This window comes from Bombina bombina, chromosome 5 (genome assembly GCF_027579735.1).
Source record: "Bombina bombina isolate aBomBom1 chromosome 5, aBomBom1.pri, whole genome shotgun sequence".
Lineage (NCBI taxonomy): Eukaryota > Metazoa > Chordata > Amphibia > Anura > Bombinatoridae > Bombina > Bombina bombina.
This window is the reverse complement of record NC_069503.1, coordinates 812,615,005-812,634,180: the sequence shown is the minus strand read 5'-3', so window position 1 is coordinate 812,634,180 and position 19,176 is coordinate 812,615,005. Positions and strand designations below refer to the sequence as shown.

The window sequence follows — 19,176 nt, the reverse complement described above, 5'->3', positions numbered from 1 at the left end:
ATTTATTACCTTGGAAAGAAAGCAATCTGGACTTAGAAGTCATATCAGCATTCCAAGATTTGAGCCACAAATCTCTTCTAGCTAAAATAGCTAAAGACATATATCTAAGATCAATTTTGATGATATCAAAAATGGCATCACAAATGAAATTATTAGTATGTTGAATCAACTTAACAATGCTAGACAAATCATGATCTGATACTTGTTGCGCTAAAGTTTCCAACCAAAAAGTTGAAGCAGCTGCAACATCAGCCAAAGAAATTGCAGGCCTAAGAAGATGACCTGAATATAAATAAGCCTTCCTTAGATAAGATTCCTATATAAAGGATCTTTAAAAGAGGTACTATCTTCCGTAGGAATAGTAGTACGTTTAGCAAGAGTAGAGATAGCCCCATCAACTTTGGGGATCTTTCCCCAAAACTCTAACTAATCTAACTGCTGGCAAAGAATACAATTTTTTAAAACCTTGAAGAAGGAATAAAAGAAGTACCAGGCCTATTCCATTATTTAGAAATCATATCAGAAATAGCATCAGGAACTGGAAAAACCTCTGGAATAACCACAGGAGGTTTATAAACAGAATTTAAACGTTTACTAGTTTTAATATCAAGAGGACTAGTTTCCTCCATATCCAATGTAATCAACACTTCTTCTAATAAAGAACGAATATACTCCATTTTAAATAAATAAGAGGATTTGTCAGTGTCAATATCTGAGACAGGATCTTCTGAATCAGATAGATCCTCATCAGAGAAGGATAAATCAGTATGTTGCCGGTCATTTGAAATGTCATCAACTATGAGAAGTTTTAAAAGACCTTTTACGTTTATTAGAAGGCGGGATGGCAGACAAGGCCTTCTGAATAGAATCAGAAATAAAATCTTTTAAATTTACAGGTATATCTTGTGCATTAGATGTTGAGGGAACAGCAACAGGTAATGAACTACTACTGATGGATACATTTTCTGCATGTAAAAGTTTATGATGACAACTATTACAAACCACAGCTGGAGATATAATCTCCGCAAGTTTACAACAAATGCACTTAGCTTTGGTAGAACTGTTATCAGGCAGCTGGGATCCAACAGTGAATTCAGAGACAGGATCAGATTGAGACATCTTGCAAATGTAAGAGAAAAAACAACATATAAAGCAAAATTATCAATTTCCTTATATGGCAGTTTCAGGAATGGGGAAAAAAATGCAAAAAGCATAGTCCTCTGACATAGAAAAAGGCAAGAGGCAAATAGGAATGGGGTCTTAAATAATGAAAATATTTGGCGCCAAGTATGACGCACAACAAACAGAAAAATATTTTTTGGTGCAAAAAACGTCAGAAAACGACACACTCGCGTCATAGATGACGCAACCTTGTGAAGGACTCTGTGTCAACTAAGACGTCGGAAATGACGAATTTGCGCAAACGAACGTAACTTTGCGCCAAAAAAATCTTGCTTCCAGAATGACGCAATAAACTTTGGCATTTTGCGCCCTTGCGAGCCTAATTCTGCCTGTGAATTTAAAAGACAGTCAATTTGAAAAAGAGACTATACCCCAGGTAAAAAATACATTTTCATAAAAAAATAATTTCCCAGATATCAAACTGACAGTCTGCAAAAAAGGAAATATACTGAAAACCTGAATCATGGCAAATATAAGTACAATACATATATTTAGAACTTTATATAAATACATAAAGTGCCAAACCATAGCTGAGAGTGTCTTAAGTAATGAAAACATACTTACCAAAAGACACCCATCCACATATAGCAGATAGCCAAACCAGTACTGAAACGGTTATCAGTAGAGGTAATGGAATATGAGAGTATATCGTCGATCTGAAAAGGGAGGTAGGAGATGAATCTCTACGACCGATAACAGAAAACCTATTAAATAGATCACCGTGAGGAAAACCATTGCATTCAATAGGTGATACTCCCTTCACATCCCTCTGACATTCACTGTACTGAGAGGAATCAAGCTTCAAAAAAATGCTGAGAAGCGCATATCAACGTAGAAATCTTAGCACAAACTTACTTCACCACCTCCATAGGAGGCAACGTTTGTAAAACTGAATTATGGGTGTGGTGAGGGGTGTATTTATAGGCATTTTGAGGTTTGGGAAACTTTGCCCCTCCTGGTAGGATTGTATATCCCATACGTCACTAGCTCATGCCAATTACATGAAATATATATATATATATATATATATATATATATTCGCTATTTAAGAAATATTGAGCAGAGGATTAATAGTTCAGAACATAACTTACTTTCAGTTTATCAAATTTATCGTCAACATCCTGCAACCAAGACATAAACTGCCTTGCATTAAATCGATCTCTAACGGATGCTTTTCCATCTTCCGTCTACATAAAAAAGGGAAAAATGTACTTTTTAGTTACAATGTATCATGAGCAAATGAAATTAAGTTCTAGTCACTTGTACACACTTTTTTATATTAAAAGGCACAGCCTATTCCGGAATTTCTTTTGCTTAAAAAGATAAAAAATTTAAACACATTCACCCATTTTGTATAAGCAATACGGTTAAATTAATATACTTTTTACCTTTGTGATATCCTTGTATCTAAGCCTCTCCAGGCTGACACCTTATTTCAGTTCTTTTGACAGACTTGCAGTTTAGACAATCAGTGCTGACGCATAAATAACTCCACGGGAGTGAGCACAATGTTTATCTATATGGCACACATGAAATAGCCCTGTGTAGCTGTAAAATAACTGTCAAAATGCTTTGAGATAAGAGGCAGCCTTCAAGGGCTTTGAAATAAGCATATGAGCCTACCTAAGTTTAGCTTTCAACAAAGAATAACAGGAGAACAAATTTGATGAAACAAAACTAAATAAAAAAAAGTTGTTTAAAATTGCATGCCCTATCTGAATCATGAAAGTTGAATTTTTGACTAGACTGCCCTTAATCTAATGCTCTGACTTTGATAATTAGTTCACATATTAAAATAACACTAGAAAAGGAAACTGCTGCCAGACTGTTATGGTAAGTTAGCTCAGATGTTGCTGAAAGCTTTTTTTTTTTTTTGTCTAATTTGAAACCTGAATCTGAAAAATGTGTATGGTTGTTAATAGTTTAAAAACCAATTAATATTGCTCATATATTTAAGGTGTGTTTATGGTAACCAGTGAGGGTTTGCAGATGTTTTTTTGTTATGACAGTGACCATAAATATATCCCTGTCTGCAAACATATTTATAAACAGTAAGACTTAAATAAATATCATTATACAGCATAAACAACGAACTGAGCAAACACAGACAAAATTGAAAATTTAATTTTTTTTTCCTTTCATGATTCATATAGAGCATGCAATTTTAAACAACTTTTTATAATTTACTTCTATTATAAAATGACAGGTAGGTAAGGTCAAGAGCAGGCACGTGTCTGCAGCAGTATTGCAAGCGCATTAGCAGCACTTTTTCCTGACATGTAGTGCTCCAGACATCAAGGTATCTCTTCAACAAACAATACCATGAGAAAAAAAAAGCTAATTTGATAAAAGAAGTCAACTGGAAATGTTTTAAAAAAATGTATGCTCTATCTGAATCACTTAACATTTTAAGCCTCAGGAGCCTTTAAAAGTAAGAGTAGTTAAAAACCATAAAATGTTATGATAATAAATGTATAAAAATATGAAGCGCCCTCTACCTGAGATTCTTGCGGAACATTATATACTTCTGCATCCAGTAATACAGTGCAGGCACTGAACGGAAGGGACTGATTAGCTAAGGTTCTCGCTGCCCGGTAGTGAACACGTAACACTTCTTGTTCATTTGACACAATCAGCTTCTCCTGAATGAAAAAGAAACACAAAAGAAAGAATTATCACCAAGAAAACAGAACGTTTGAGCTTTCTCTCTAGCCTTAAATGGGCCAATGCGAGTAGTGCAATCCAAATAGATTTTAAAGGAAGATTTCTTTGCACTATATTTTAGTATCACTGTTACAATATCATGCACACAATCTGATGACACAGCCATAACTGCGACCAGAACTTGCATGAGCAAGAAGCCAATGTCCATGTATGCAACCTCTGGCCAATATTACCAGGGGGTCACACAGTGCTAAAAATTATAATTAGCTGTAATAATATGACACACGTGTTTTTGAAAATTTTAAATGTGAGTTTTAAAAGGGATATTAATCTCAAAATGTAATTCCCCAAAAATCTGATGGAAACAATAAATACAGTTTGCAATATACATTCATTATTTATTGTTCTTGTTTGTTGTAAAATATCTCTGAAAACTTTGCTTATTCCCACATTTCCTACAGAAGCTGGAATTTAAATTGTGTGCTATTTTCTGTCACATGAAATCATATTTAAACATGAGCATTAGCAAGAAGTGCTTTTCAGTCAATGAGCTTTAAATATTATATATATAAATATATATAACATTGAATGAAGAGTGCACTCACCAGGACTTTTTACCAGATTTATTTCTTAAACAGTAAACGTTTTCGGGGGATTAGCCCCTTCCTCAGACATACAAAAATATATATACACTTACCCCAAACACCAGACACCCTTATAGCTGCAGAACCGCCATTACAGACGCTCTCCAGGGTAGGGTGCCACCCACATGGTGACATCACCATCCCCAGCAACGTGTGCATCCGGTCTGCAACACAGTGCAACGTGTCCATATGTAGAATGTTTGATTAAAGGGACACTAAACCCAAAATGTTTTGTTTCCTGATTCAGATAGAGCATGCAATTTTAAGCTTCGAATTTACTCATATTATCAATGTTTCGTCATTCTCTTGCTATCTTTATTTAAAAAGCAGGAATGTGATGTATAGGAGCCGGCCCATTTTTGGTTGAGAACCTGGGTTATGCCTGCTTATTCGTGGGTAAATGTGAGCTTCCAATAAGCAAGCGCTATCCATGGTGCTGAACCTAAAATTGGCTGGCTGCTAAGATTTACATTCCTGCTTTTAAAATAAAGATAGCAAGAGAACGAAGAAAAACATAATTTATGCTTACCTGATAAATTCCTTTCTCCTGTAGTGTAGTCAGTCCACGGGTCATCCATTACTTATGGAATATATCTCTTCCTAACAGGAAACTGCAAGAGAATTACCCAGCAGAGCTGCTATATAGCTCCTCCCCTCACATATCATATTCAGTCATTCGACCAAAGCAGACGAGAAAGGAGGAACCATAGGGTACAGTGGTGACTGGAGTTTAATTAAAATTTAGACCTGCCGTAAAAACAGGGCGGGCCGTGGACTGACTACACTACAGGAGAAAGGAATTTATCAGGTAAGCATAAATTATGTTTTCTCCTGTTAAGTGTAGTCAGTCCACGGGTCATCCATTACTTATGGAATACCAATACCAAAGCTAAAGTACACGGATGAAGGGAGGGACAAGGCAGGAACATTAAACAAAAGGAACCACTGCCTGAAGTACCTTTCTCCCAAAAATAGCCTCCGACGAAGCAAAAGTGTCAAATTTGTAAAATTTTGAAAAAGTGTGAAGCGAAGACCAAGTCGCAGCCTTGCAAATCTGTTCAACAGAGGCCTCATTTTTAAAGGCCCAGGTGGAAGCCACAGCTCTAGTAGAATGAGCTGTAATCCTTTCAGGAGGCTGCTGTCCAGCAGTCTCATAGGCTAAGCGTATTATGCTACGAAGCCAAAAAGAGAGAGAGGTAGCCGAAGCCTTTTGACCTCTCCTCTGTCCAGAGTAAACGACAAACAGGGAAGAAGTTTGACGAAAATCCTTAGTTGCCTGCAAATAGAATTTCAGGGCACGGACTACGTCCAGATTATGCAAAAGTCGTTCCTTCTTTGAAGAAGGGTTAGGACACAGAAATGGAACAACAATCTCTTGATTGATATTCCTGTTAGTAACTACCTTAGGTAAGAACCCAGGTTTAGTACGCAGGACTACCTTGTCTGAATGAAAAATCAGATAAGGAGAATCACAATGTAAGGCAGATAACTCAGAGACTCTTCGAGCCGAGGAAATAGCCATCAAAAACAGAACTTTCCAAGATAACAGCTTGATATCAATGGAATGAAGGGGTTCAAATGGAACGCCTTGAAGAACATTAAGAACTAAGTTTAAGCTCCACGGCGGAGCAACAGACTTAAACACAGGCTTAATCCTAGTTAAAGCCTGACAGAAAGCCTGAACGTCTGGAACTTCAGCCAGACGTTTGTGTAGAAGAATAGACAGAGCAGAAATCTGTCCCTTTAACGAACTAGCAGATAAGCCCTTTTCTAAACCCTCTTGTAGAAAGGACAATATCCTAGGAATCCTAACCTTACTCCATGAGTAACTCTTGGATTCGCACCAATGTAAATATTTACGCCATATCTTATGGTAAATTTTTCTGGTAACAGGCTTCCTAGCCTGTATTAAGGTATCAATAACCGACTCCGAGAAGCCACGCTTTGATAGAATCAAGCGTTCAATCTCCATGCAGTCAGCCTCAGAGAAATTAGATTTGGATGTTTGAAAGGACCCTGAATTAGAAGGTCCTGTCTCAGAGGCAGAGACCACGGTGGACAGGACGACATGTCCACTAGGTCTGCATACCAGGTCCTGCGTGGCCACGCAGGCGCTATCAGAATCACCGAAGCTCTCTCCTGTTTGATCTTGGCAATCAAACGAGGAAGCATCGGGAATGGTGGAAACACATAAGCCATGTTGAAGACCCAAGGGGCTGTCAGAGCATCTATCAGCACCGCTCCCGGGTCCCTGGACCTGGATCCGTAACAAGGAAGCTTGGCGTTCTGACGAGACGCCATGAGATCCAGATCTGGTTTGCCCCAACGACGAATCAGTTGAGCAAAGACCTCCGGATGAAGCTCCCACTCCCCCGGATGAAAAGTCTGGCGACTTAGAAAATCCGCCTCCCAGTTCTCCACGCCTGGGATGTAGATCGCCGACAGGTGGCAAGAGTGAGACTCTGCCCAGCGAATTATCTTTGAGACTTCCAACATCACTAGGGAACTTCTGGTTCCCCCTTGATGGTTGATGTAAGCCACAGTCGTGATGTTGTCCGACTGAAATCTGATGAACCTCAGAGTTGCTAACTGAGGCCAAGCTAGGAGAGCATTGAATATTGCTCTTAACTCCAGAATATTTATTGGGAGGAGTTTCTCCTCCTGAGTCCATAATCCCTGAGCTTTCAGGGAATTCCAGACTGCTCCCCAGCCTAGAAGGCTGGCGTCTGTTGTTACAATCGTCCAATCTGGCCTGCGAAAGGTCATCCCCTTGGACAGATGTGGCCGAGAAAGCCACCATAGAAGAGAATCTCTGGTCTCTTGATCCAGATTTAGTAGGGGGGACAAATCTGAGTAATCCCCGTTCCACTGACGTAGCATGCACAATTGCAGCGGTCTGAGATGCAGGCGCGCAAATGGTACTATGTCCATTGCCGCTACCATTAAGCCGATTACTTCCATGCACTGAGATACTGACGGGTGTGGAATGGAGTGAAGGACACGGCAAGCATTTAGAAGTTTTAATAACCTGGCCTCTGTCAGGTAAATTTTCATCTCTACAGAATCTATAAGAGTCCCTAGAAAGGGAACTCTTGTAAGTGGTAATAGAGAACTCTTTTCCACGTTCACCTTCCACCCATGCGACCTCAGAAATGCCAGAACTATCTCTGTATGAGACTTGGCAGTTTGAAAACTTGACGCTTGTATCAGAATGTCGTCTAGGTACGGAGCCACCGCTATGCCTCGCGGTCTTAGTACCGCCAGAAGTGATCCTAGAATTTTTGTAAAGATTCTTGGAGCCATAGCTAATCCGAAGGGAAGAGCTACAAACTGGTAATGCCTGTCTAGGAAGGCAAATCTCAGATACCGGTAATGGTCCTTGTGAATCGGTATGTGAAGGTAGGCATCCTTTAGGTCCACTGTGGTCATGTACTGACCCTCTTGGATCATGGGAAGGATGGTTCGAATAGTTTCCATTTTGAATGATGGAACTCTTAGAAATTTGTTTAGGATTTTTAAGTCCAAGATTGGCCTGAAGGTTCCCTCTTTCTTGGGAACCACAAATAGGTTTGAATAGAATCCCTGCCCGTGTTCCGTCCGCGGAACTGGGTGGATTACCCCCATTAGTAAGAGGTCTTGTACACAGCGTAGAAACGCATCTTTCTTTATTTGGTTTGCTGATAACCTTGAAAGATGAAATCTCCCCCGTGGAGGAGAAGTTTTGAAGTCCAGGAGATATCCCTGAGATATGATCTCCAACGCCCAGGGATCCTGGACATGTCTTGCCCAAGCCTGGGCGAAGAGAGAAAGTCTGCCCCCCACTAGATCCGTTTCCGGATAGGGGGCCCTCTCTTCATGCTGTTTTGGGGGCAGCAGCAAGTTTCTTGGCCTGCTTGCCCCTGTTCCAGGACTGGTTAACTTTCCAGCCCTGTCTGTAACGAGCAACAGCTCCTTCCTGTATTGGAGCGGAAGAAGTTGATGCTGCTCCTGCCTTGAAGTTACGAAAGGCACGAAAATTAGACTGTTTGGCCTTTGATTTGGCCCTGTCCTGAGGTAGAGCATGGCCCTTACCTCCCGTAATGTCAGCAATAATTTCTTTCAAGCCGAATAAGGTCTGCCCTTTGAAAGGAATATTAAGCAATTTAGATTTAGAAGTCACGTCAGCTGACCAGGATTTAAGCCATAGCGCTCTGCGCGCTTGGATGGCGAATCCGGAGTTCTTAGCCGTAAGTTTGGTTAAATGCACAACGGCATCAGAAACAAATGCGTTAGCTAGCTTAAGTGTCTTAAGCTTGTTGATTATTTCATCCAATGGAGCTGAGCGAATGGCCTCTTCCAGAGACTCAAACCAGAATGCTGCCGCAGCAGTGACAGGCGCAATGCATGCGAGGGGCTGTAAAATAAAACCTTGTTGAACAAACATTTTCTTAAGGTAACCCTCTAATTTTTTATCCATTGGATCTGAAAAGGCACAACTATCCTCCACCGGGATAGTGGTACGCTTAGCTAAAGTAGAAACTGCTCCCTCCACCTTAGGGACCGTCTGCCATAAGTCTTGTGTGGTGGCGTCAATAGGAAACATTTTCCTAAATATGGGAGGAGGGGTAAAAGGCACACCCGGTCTATCCCACTCCTTGCTAATAATCTCTGTAAGCCTTTTTGGTATAGGAAATACGTCAGTACACACCGGTACCGCATAGTATCTATCCAACCTACATAATTTCTCTGGAATTGCAACCGTGTTACAATCATTCAGAGCCGCTAATACCTCCCCTAGCAATGTGCGGAGGTTCTCTAGCTTAAATTTAAAATTGGAAATCTCTGAATCCAGTCTCCCTGGATCAGATCCGTCACCCACAGAATGAAGCTCTCCGTCCTCACGTTCTGCAAACTGTGACGCAGTATCTGACATGGCTCTCATCTCATCCGCGCGCTCTATCCTTAACCCAGAGCTATCGCGCTTGCCTCTTAATTCTGGCAACTTAGATAATACTTCTGTCATAACAGTAGCCATGTCTTGCAAAGTGATTTGTAAGGGCCTCCCTGATGTACTTGGCGCCACAAAATCACGCACCTCCTGAGCGGGAGGCGAAGGTACTGACACGTGAGGAGAGTTAGTCGGCATAACTTCCCCCTCGTCGTCTGGTTATAATTTCTTTACATGTAAAGATTGACTTTTATTTAAAGTAGCATCAATGCAATTAGTACACAAATTTCTATTGGGCTCCACATTGGCCTTTAAACATAGTGAACAAAGAGATTCATCTGAGTCAGACATGTTTAAACAAACTAGCAATTAGACTAGCAAACTTGGAAATACTTTTCAAAATTAATTTACAAGCAATATAAAAAACGTTACTGTGCCTTTAAGAAGCACAGAAAAACTGACACTGTTGAAATAACAATGACCAAAATAGTTATAGCAACCAAATTTTCACAGTAAATGTATTAAGTTAGCAAAGGATTGCACCCACCAGCAAATGGATGATTAACCCCTTAGTACCCAAAAACGGATAACAATTATATAATTAACGTTTTTTTCACAGTCAAATACACTGTCACAGGACTGCTGTGCCTGATTACCTCCCTCAAAATGGATTTTGAAGACCCCTGAGCTCTCTAGAGACGATCTGGATCATGGAGGATGAAGTAGACAGATTGTGACTGAATTTTTACTGCGCAAAAAAGCGCTAAAATAGGCCCCTCCCACTCATATTACAACAGTGGGGAAGCTCAGAAACTGTTTCTATGCAGAAAACAAAAATGGCCATGTGGTAAAAATCATGCCCTAATAAGTTTTATCACCAAGTACCTCACAAAAACGATTAACAAGCCAGTAAACGTTTTAAACATACATTTGAAAGTTATGTATTATTATAAATAAGCCTGCTACCAGTCACTTTTACTGCAGTTAAGGCTCATACATTATTTCAGTGTTAACAGTATTTTCAGAGTCAATTCCATTCCTTAGAAAAATACATTCAGTGTACACACACACACACACACACATCAGCCTGATACCAGTCGCTATCACTGCATTTAAGGCTGAACTTACTTTACAATGGTATCAGCAGTATTTTCTCAGTCAATTCCATTCCTCAGAAAATAAATTACTGCACATACCTCATTTGTTGCAGGGGAGCCCTGCATGCTATTCCCCTTCTCTGAAGTTACCTCACTCCTCAGATGAGAAACAGCCAGTGGATCTTAGTTACGTCTGCTAAGACCATAGAAAAAAACGCAGGCAGATTCTTCTTCTAATGCTGCCTGAGAATAAACAGCACACTCCGGTGCCATTTAAAAATAACAAACTTTTGATTGTAGAAATAAACTAAGTTAAAAAACACCACAGATCTCTCACAGCTTCCTTTTTAGTTAGGCTGCAAGAGAATGCCTGAATATGATATGTGAGGGGAGGAGCTATATAGCAGCTCTGCTGGGTAATTCTCTTGCAGTTTCCTGTTAGGAAGAGATATATTCCATAAGTAATGGATGACCCGTGGACTGACTACACTTAACAGGAGAAAATTGATAATAGGAGTAAATTAGAAAGTTGCTTAAAATGTCATGCTCTATCAGAATCATGAAATAAAAAAATGTGGGTTCAGTCTCCCTTTATTAAGCAAGCATGTGCAATGTTTTTTACATATTGAGGAATGTATTATCTATCATATGTTATGATTCCTACTGCATTGTATATGTATATTTGTTTCCACTGGGTTGCAGACCGGATGCACATGTTGCTGGGGATGGTGACGTCACCATGTGGGTGGCACCCTACCCTGGAAAGTGTCTGTAATGGCGGTTCTGCAGCTATAAAAGGTGTCTGGTGTTTGGGGAAAGTCTATCTATATTTTTGTATGTCTGAGGAAGGGGCTAATCCCCCGAAAACATTTACTGTTTAAGAAATAAATCTGGTAAAAAGTCCTGGTGAGTGCACTCTTCATTCGATGTTATAAACTTTCTGCTGCACCCCAGGCATTTGTGACCGGAGTCTGGAGTTCTTGTCTCTTCTATTTTATATTTATATATATATATATATATATATATATATATATATATATATATATATATATATATATATATACATATATATATACATACATATATATATACATACACACACACAAATACAGAATATACATACATATCTTTCAATTAAAATTTACACAGCTATTACTTTCAAATTTTTTAGGTGTGAAGAAAAAAAAAAAATCAAAATGTTAAAACACTGCCCTTTCATATGAACAATACAAAATTATTGAGTACAGTGTCCCTTTAAGCATGCTGCATATATTTACATATTAAAAAAATGATTACTTAGAGCAGCTCACAAACTCAATTACAGTTCAAGCTGGGTACAATCAAAAAAGATAAGAAAAACACATTAATCGGGGTTCTCAAGTGGTTAATTCCAGATCAGTTTTATATGATTTTTAAAAAGGGACAGTCTAATCAAAATTAAACTTTCATGATTCAGATAGGGCATGCCATTTTAGACAACTTTCCAGTTTACTTTTACCATCAAATTTGCTTTGTTATCTTGGTATTCTTAATTGAAAGCTAAACCTAGGTAGGCTCATATGCTACTTTCTAAGCCCTTGAAGGTCGCCTCTTATCTGAATGCATTTGACAGTTTTCACAGCTAAAGGGCTTTAGTTCATTGTGCGCACACACGTGGAGTTATTTATGAGAGGGCAGTGATTGGCTAAAATGCAAGTCCGTCAAAAGAACTGAAATAAGGGGACAGTCTGCAGAGGCTTAGATTCAAGCTAATCAAAGAGGTAAAAATGTGTGTATATATATATATATATATATATATATATATATATATATATATAAATAAAATATATATATATTAATATAACCATATTGGTTATGCAAATCCAAGGAATGAGTAATAAAAGAGGTTATCTATCTTTTAAACAAAATTCTGGAGTAGACCGTCCCTTGTCCCTTTAAACATTTATTATTTATACAAATAGATTGCTTTTAGTACATAATTGTGTATATATACTAGGCATATTTAAAAAATACCTTAATGTGTTTGTAAAACAGCCGCTACAAATAGCAGTTTTACACCAACTTCACAGTCTATATCAGTACAATAAAAAGATAGGACTAAATGAAACAAAATTTATGCTTACCAGATAAATTAATTTATTTCATGATGGTGGAGTCAATGAGTCATCATGTGTTGGAATTCCCCTCCTGACCACTAGGAAGAGGTAAGAGACACTCCAACACACCAGAGCTTTAAATCCCGCCCACTACCCCATGATCCTCAGTCATACATATAGCCAAAAGGAAAAAGAAAAGCAGGAAAGATAAAGCAGGGCAAAAAAGTGCAAAACAAGTATTGCCGCCACCTGAACAAAAAGAAAGGGACTCTGACCATCATGAAAGAAATAAAGCTTCGAAAAAATGTGTAAGGAAAACCGAATAGCTGCCTTGCAAATCTGATCAATAGAAGTCTTATTACAAAAGGCCCAAAAAAGTGACAACTGCTCTAGTAGAATGAAAAGTAATATGCTTAGGGAAGTTTTCCCCGCAACCAAATAAGCCTTACAAATTAAGGTTTTAAGCCACGCTGCTAAATTCAAAACCATAGCTTTCTGACCTTTGCAAGGCCCAAAAAAATGAACAAAGAGAGAAAAAGAAAGTCTGAAATCTTTTATGGATTCTACATTATATTACATAACTCTTGTAACATCCAAATTGTGAAAAAACATAATTTATGCTTACCTGATAAATTTATTTCTCTTGTAGTGTATCCAGTCCACGGATCATCCATTACTTATGGGATATTCTCCTTCCCAACAGGAAGTTGCAAGAGGATCACCCAAAGCAGAGCTGCTATATAGCTCCTCCCCTCACTGCCATATCCAGTCATTCGACCGAAACAAGACGAGAAAGGAGAAACCATAGGGTGCAGTGGTGACTGTAGTTTAATTAAATTTAGACCTGCCTTAAAAGGGCAGGGCGGGCCGTGGACTGGATACACTACAAGAGAAATACATTTATCAGGTAAGCATAAATTATGTTTTCTCTTGTTAAGTGTATCCAGTCCACGGATCATCCATTACTTATGGGATACCAATACCAAAGCTAAAGTACACGGATGATGGGAGGGACAAGGCAGGATTAAACGGAAGGAACCACTACCTGAAGAACCTTTCTCCCAAAAACAGCCTCCGAAGAAGCAAAAGTATCAAATTTTGAAAATTTTGAAAAGGTGTGAAGCGAAGACCAAGTCGCAGCCTTGCAAATCTGTTCAACAGAGGCCTCATTTTTAAAGGCCCAGGTGGAAGCCACAGCTCTAGTAGAATGAGCTGTAATCCTTTCAGGGGGCTGCTGTCCAGCAGTCTCATAGGCTAAGCGAATTATGCTCCGAAGCCAAAAGGAAAGAGAGGTTGCCGAAGCTTTTTGACCTCTCCTCTGTCCAGAGTAAACGACAAACAGGGAAGATGTTTGGCGAAAATCTTTAGTAGCTTGTAAGTAAAACTTCAAGGCACTGACTACGTCCAGATTATGTAAAAGACGTTCCTTCTTTGACGAAGGATTAGGACACAATGATGGAACAACAATCTCTTGATTGATATTCTTGTTAGAAACCACCTTAGGTAAAAACCCAGGTTTGGTACGCAGAACTACCTTATCTGCATGAAAAATCAGATAAGGAGAATCACATTGTAAGGCAGATAACTCAGAGACTCTTCGAGCCGAGGAAATAGCCATCAAAAACAGAACTTTCCAAGATAAAAGTTTAATATCAATGGAATGAAGGGGTTCAAACGGAACTCCTTGAAGAACTTTAAGAACCAAGTTTAAGCTCCATGGGGGAGCAACAGGTTTAAACACAGGCTTAATTCTAACCAAAGCCTGACAAAATGCCTGGACGTCTGGAACCTCTGCCAGACGCTTGTGCAAAAGAATAGACAGAGGAGAAATCTGTCCTTTTAAAGAACTAGCTGATAATCCTTTGTCCAAACCCTCTTGGAGAAAGGACAATATCCTAGGAATCCTAACCTTACTCCATGAGTAATTCTTGGATTCACACCAATAAAGATATTTACGCCATATCTTATGGTAGATTTTCCTGGTGACAGGCTTTCGTGCCTGTATTAAGGTATCAATGACTGACTCGGAGAAGCCACGCCTTGATAGAATCAAGCGTTCAATCTCCATGCAGTCAGTCTCAGAGAAATTAGATTTGGATGATTGAAAGGACCTTGTATTAGAAGGTCCTGCCTCAGAGGCAGAGTCCATGGTGGAAAGGATGACATGTCCACTAGGTCTGCATACCAGGTCCTGCGTCGCCACGCAGGCGCTATCAGAATCACCGATGCTCTCTCCTGCTTGATTTTGGCAATCAGTCGAGGGAGCAGAGGAAACGGTGGAAACACATAAGCCAGGTTGAAGAACCAAGGAGCTGCTAGAGCATCTATCAGCGTCGCTCCCGGGTCCCTGGACCTGGATCTGTAACAAGGAAGCTTGGCGTTCTGGCGAGACGCCATGAGATCCAGTTCTGGTTTGCCCCAACGATGAACCAATTGAGCAAACACCTCCGGATGGAGTTCCCACTCCCCCGGATGAAAAGTCTGACGACTTAGAAAATCCGCCTCCCAGTTCTCCTGGGATGTGGATCGCTGACAGGTGGCAAGAGTGAGACTCTGCCCAGCGAATTATCTTTGAGACTTCTAACATCGCTAGGGAACTCCTGGTTCCCCCTTGATGGTTGATGTAAGCCACAGTCGTGATGTTGTCCGACTGAAATCTGATGAACCTCAGGGTTGCTAACTGAGGCCAAGCTAGAAGAGCATTGAATATTGCTCTTAACTCCAGAATATTTATTGGGAGGAGTTTCTCCTCCTGAGTCCACGATCCCTGAGCCTTCAGGGAGTTCCAGACTGTGCCCCAACCTAGAAGGCTGGCATCTGTTGTTACAATCGTCCAATCTGGCCTGCGAAAGGTCATACCCTTGGACAGATGGACCCGAGATAGCCACCAGAGAAGAGAATCTCTGGTCTCTTGATCCAGATTTAGTAGAGGGGACAAATCCGAGTAATCCCCATTCCACTGACATAGCATGCATAATTGCAGCGGTCTGAGATGCAGGCGCGCAAATGGCACTATGTCCATTGCCGCTACCGTTAAGCCGATTACTTCCATGCACTGAGCCACTGACGGACGTAGAATGGAATGAAGGACACGGCAAGCATTTAGAAGTTTTGATAACCTGGACTCCGTCAGGATGTCTTCTAGATACGGAGCCACCGCTATGCCTCGTGGTCTTAGAACTGCCAGAAGTGAGCCCAGAACCTTTGTAAAAATTCTTGGGGCTGTGGCCAACCCGAAGGGAAGAGCTACAAATTGGTAATGCCTGTCTAGAAAGGCAAATCTTAGGAACCGATGATGATCTTTGTGAATCGGTATGTGAAGGTAGGCATCCTTTAAGTCCACTGTGGTCATGTACTGACCCTCTTGGATCATGGGTAGGATAGTCCGAATAGTTTCCATCTTGAATGATGGAACTCTGAGGAATTTGTTTAAGATCTTTAGATCCAAGATTGGTCTGAAGGTTCCCTCTTTCTTGGGAACCACAAACAGATTTGAATAAAACCCCTGTCCCTGTTCCGTCCGCGGAACTGGATGGATCACTACCATTACTAGGAGGTCTTGCACACAGCTTAGGAATGCCTCTTTCTTTATCTGGTTTGCTGATAACCTTGAAAGATGAAATCTCCCTTGTGGAGGAGAAGCTTTGAAGTCCAGAAGATATCCCTGAGATATGATCTCCAACGCCCAGGGATCCTGAACATCTCTTGCCCACGCCTGGGCGAAGAGAGAAAGTCTGCCCCCCACTAGATCCGTTTCCGGATAGGGGGCCGTTCCTTCATGCTGTCTTGGGGGCAGCAGCAGGTTTTCAGGTAAGTTCTTACATAAATTATGTTTTCTTTCATGTAATTAGCAAGAGTCCATGAGCTAGTGACGTATGGGATAATAAATACCCAAGATGTGGAACTTCCACGCAAGAGTCACTAGAGAGGGAGGGATAAAATAAAGACAGCCAATTCCGCTGAAAAATTAATCCACTACCCAAATCAAAAAAGTTTCAATTTTTATAATGAAAAAAAAAAAAATGAAAATATAAGCAGAAGAATCAAACTGAAACAGCTGAAGTACCATTCTACCAAAACTGCTTCTAAAGAAGAGAAAACATCAAAATGGTAGAACATAGTAAAAAGTATGCAAAGAAGACCAAGTCATTGCTTTGCAAATCTGATCAACAGAAGCTTCATTCTTAAAAAGCCCAGGAAGTAGAAACTTACCTAGTAGAATGAGCCATAATCCTCCAAGGTGGGAATCCACCCGACTCCAAATAAGCATGATGAATCAAAAGTTTAAGCAAGATTTCAAATAAATGGCAGAAGCCTTTTGACCTTCCTAACACCAGAAAAGATAACAAATAGACTAGAAGACTATCTGAAATCTGAATAGCTTCAACATAAGATTTCAAAACTCTTACCATATCCAAAGAATGTAAGAATCTTACCAAAGAAGTCTTAGGAAAAGACAATAATTCCTCCCTAATGTTGATAGAAAACACAACTTTAGGTAAGAATTGAAATGAGGATAGCAAAAAACCACCTTATCCTGATGAAAAAATCAGAAAAAGGAGACTCACAAGAAAGAACAAAAAATTGTTCTAGCTGAAGAGATGTCTAAAAAGAACAATACTTTCCATGAAAGTAAATAATGTCTAGAGAAAACATATGCTCAAATAGAAGAGCCTGTAAAGCCTTAGAACCAAATTAAAACTCCAAGGAGGAGAAATTGGCTTAATGACAGGTTTGATAAGAACCAAAGCCTGAACAAAATAATGAATAACAGGAAGGAACACTGCCTTACCCTGATGAAAAATCAGAAAAGGAGATCCACAAGAAAGAGCAGAAAACTCAGAAACTCTTCTAGCAGAAGAGATAACCAAAAGGAACAATACTTTCCAAGAAAGTAATTTTAATGTCCAGAGAACGCAAAGGTTCAAACAGAGGAGCCTGTAAAGCCCTCAGTACCAAATTGAGACTCCAAGGAGGAGATATTGACTGAATGACAGGCTTGATACAAACCAAAGCCTGTACAAAACAATGAATATCAGAATGAATAGCAATCTTTCTGTGAAAAAGAACAGAAAGAGTAGAGATTTGTCCGTTCAAAGAACTCGCAGACAAAACCGTATCTAAACCAACCTGAAAAATTGTAAAATTCTAGGAATTCTAAAAGAATGCCAAAAGAATTTATGAGAAGAACACCAAGAAATGAAAGTCTTCCAAACTTGATAATAAATCTTTCTAGAGACAGATTTACAGACCTGTAACATAGTATTAATCACTCATTCAGAGAAACCTCTATGACTAAGAATCAAATGTTCAATCTCCATACCTTCAAATTAAATGATTTAAGATCCTGATGGAAAAATGGGCCTTGAGATAAAAGGTCTGGTCTTAACGGAAATGTCCAAGGTTGGCAACTGGCCATCCAAATGAGATCCGCATACCAAAACCTGTGAGGCCATGCTGGAACCACCAGCAGTACAAACGAACGCTCCATTAGAATTTTGGAAGAACTAGAGGCAGAAGATATAGACAGAATGATAATTCCAAGGAAGTATCAATGCATACGCTACTTCCGCCTGAGGATCCCCGGACCTGACATAGGCCCCTGGGAAGTTCCTTGTTGAGACGAGAGGCCAACAGATCTATTTCTGGAAGCCCTCACATCTGAAAAATTGAAAAACATATCTGGGTAAAGACCATTCTCCCGGATGTAAAGCTTGATTAACAGAGATAATCCGCTTCCCAAACATCTATACCTGGGAAAAAGACCCCAGAATTTAGATAGGAGCTGGATTTAGCCCAAGCAAATATCCGAGATACTTTTGTCACAGTCTAAAGACTGATAGTCACACCCTGATGATTGACATACACCACAGATGTGATAATTTCTGAAAAAAAAAACAATAAACGTCTCTTCTTCAAAAGAAACCAACAGAAGAACTCTGGGAATGCACGGAGTTCCAAAATATCAAATGGTAATCTCGTCTCCTGAGATTTCCAAACCCCTTGTGCTGACAGAGAACCTCAGACAGCCTCCCAACCTAAAAGACTCGCATCTATAGAGATCATGGTCCAGGTTGAAAGAATCGAAGAGACCTGTAGAACTAAATGATGGTGATCTTAACCACCGAATCAAAGATAGATAAACATAGAATTCGAAGATTTAAAAAATGAAATCCTAGAATCCCTGCACCATTATGCAGCATAAAAAACTGGAAAGGTTTTCTATGAAAATGAGCAAAGGGAAATGAGTCCAATGCTGCAGCCATAAGACCTAAATTTCCATGCATATATAGCAACTGAAGGAAATAATAGAGACTGAAGGTACCGACAGACGGAACCCAAAAAGAAAAAAATCACTTATCTGTTAGAGACAAAGACAGTGACACAATCTATCTGGAAACCTAAAAAAGGTGACCCTTGTGTGAGGAATCAAGAGCTTTTGATAAAAAGATCCTCTAACCATGTCTTTGAAAAAACAAAGTTGAATCATATGAGATTCCATAGTCTCAGAAAATAAAAATAATCTGAATGAAAACAGAAATGAAGATATGCATCTATTGTATCTA

The 19,176-nt window shown here is 39.7% G+C and overlaps 1 protein-coding gene across 2 annotated transcripts in view; it reads right to left on the bottom strand.

Annotated features, from left to right (window-relative positions):
* Window positions 1-19,176, bottom strand: part of ANKRD12 (ankyrin repeat domain 12) — a 399,410-nt gene that overhangs the window by 10,828 nt on the left and 369,406 nt on the right. For both annotated transcript variants that reach the window (XM_053714916.1, XM_053714917.1), the window contains 2 exons: window positions 3,681-3,824; window positions 2,274-2,369 (listed from right to left, as the gene is read on the bottom strand). In XM_053714916.1, the coding sequence (XP_053570891.1) occupies window positions 2,274-2,369; window positions 3,681-3,824 (240 nt within the window). The remainder of the gene's footprint in view (window positions 1-2,273; window positions 2,370-3,680; window positions 3,825-19,176) is intronic.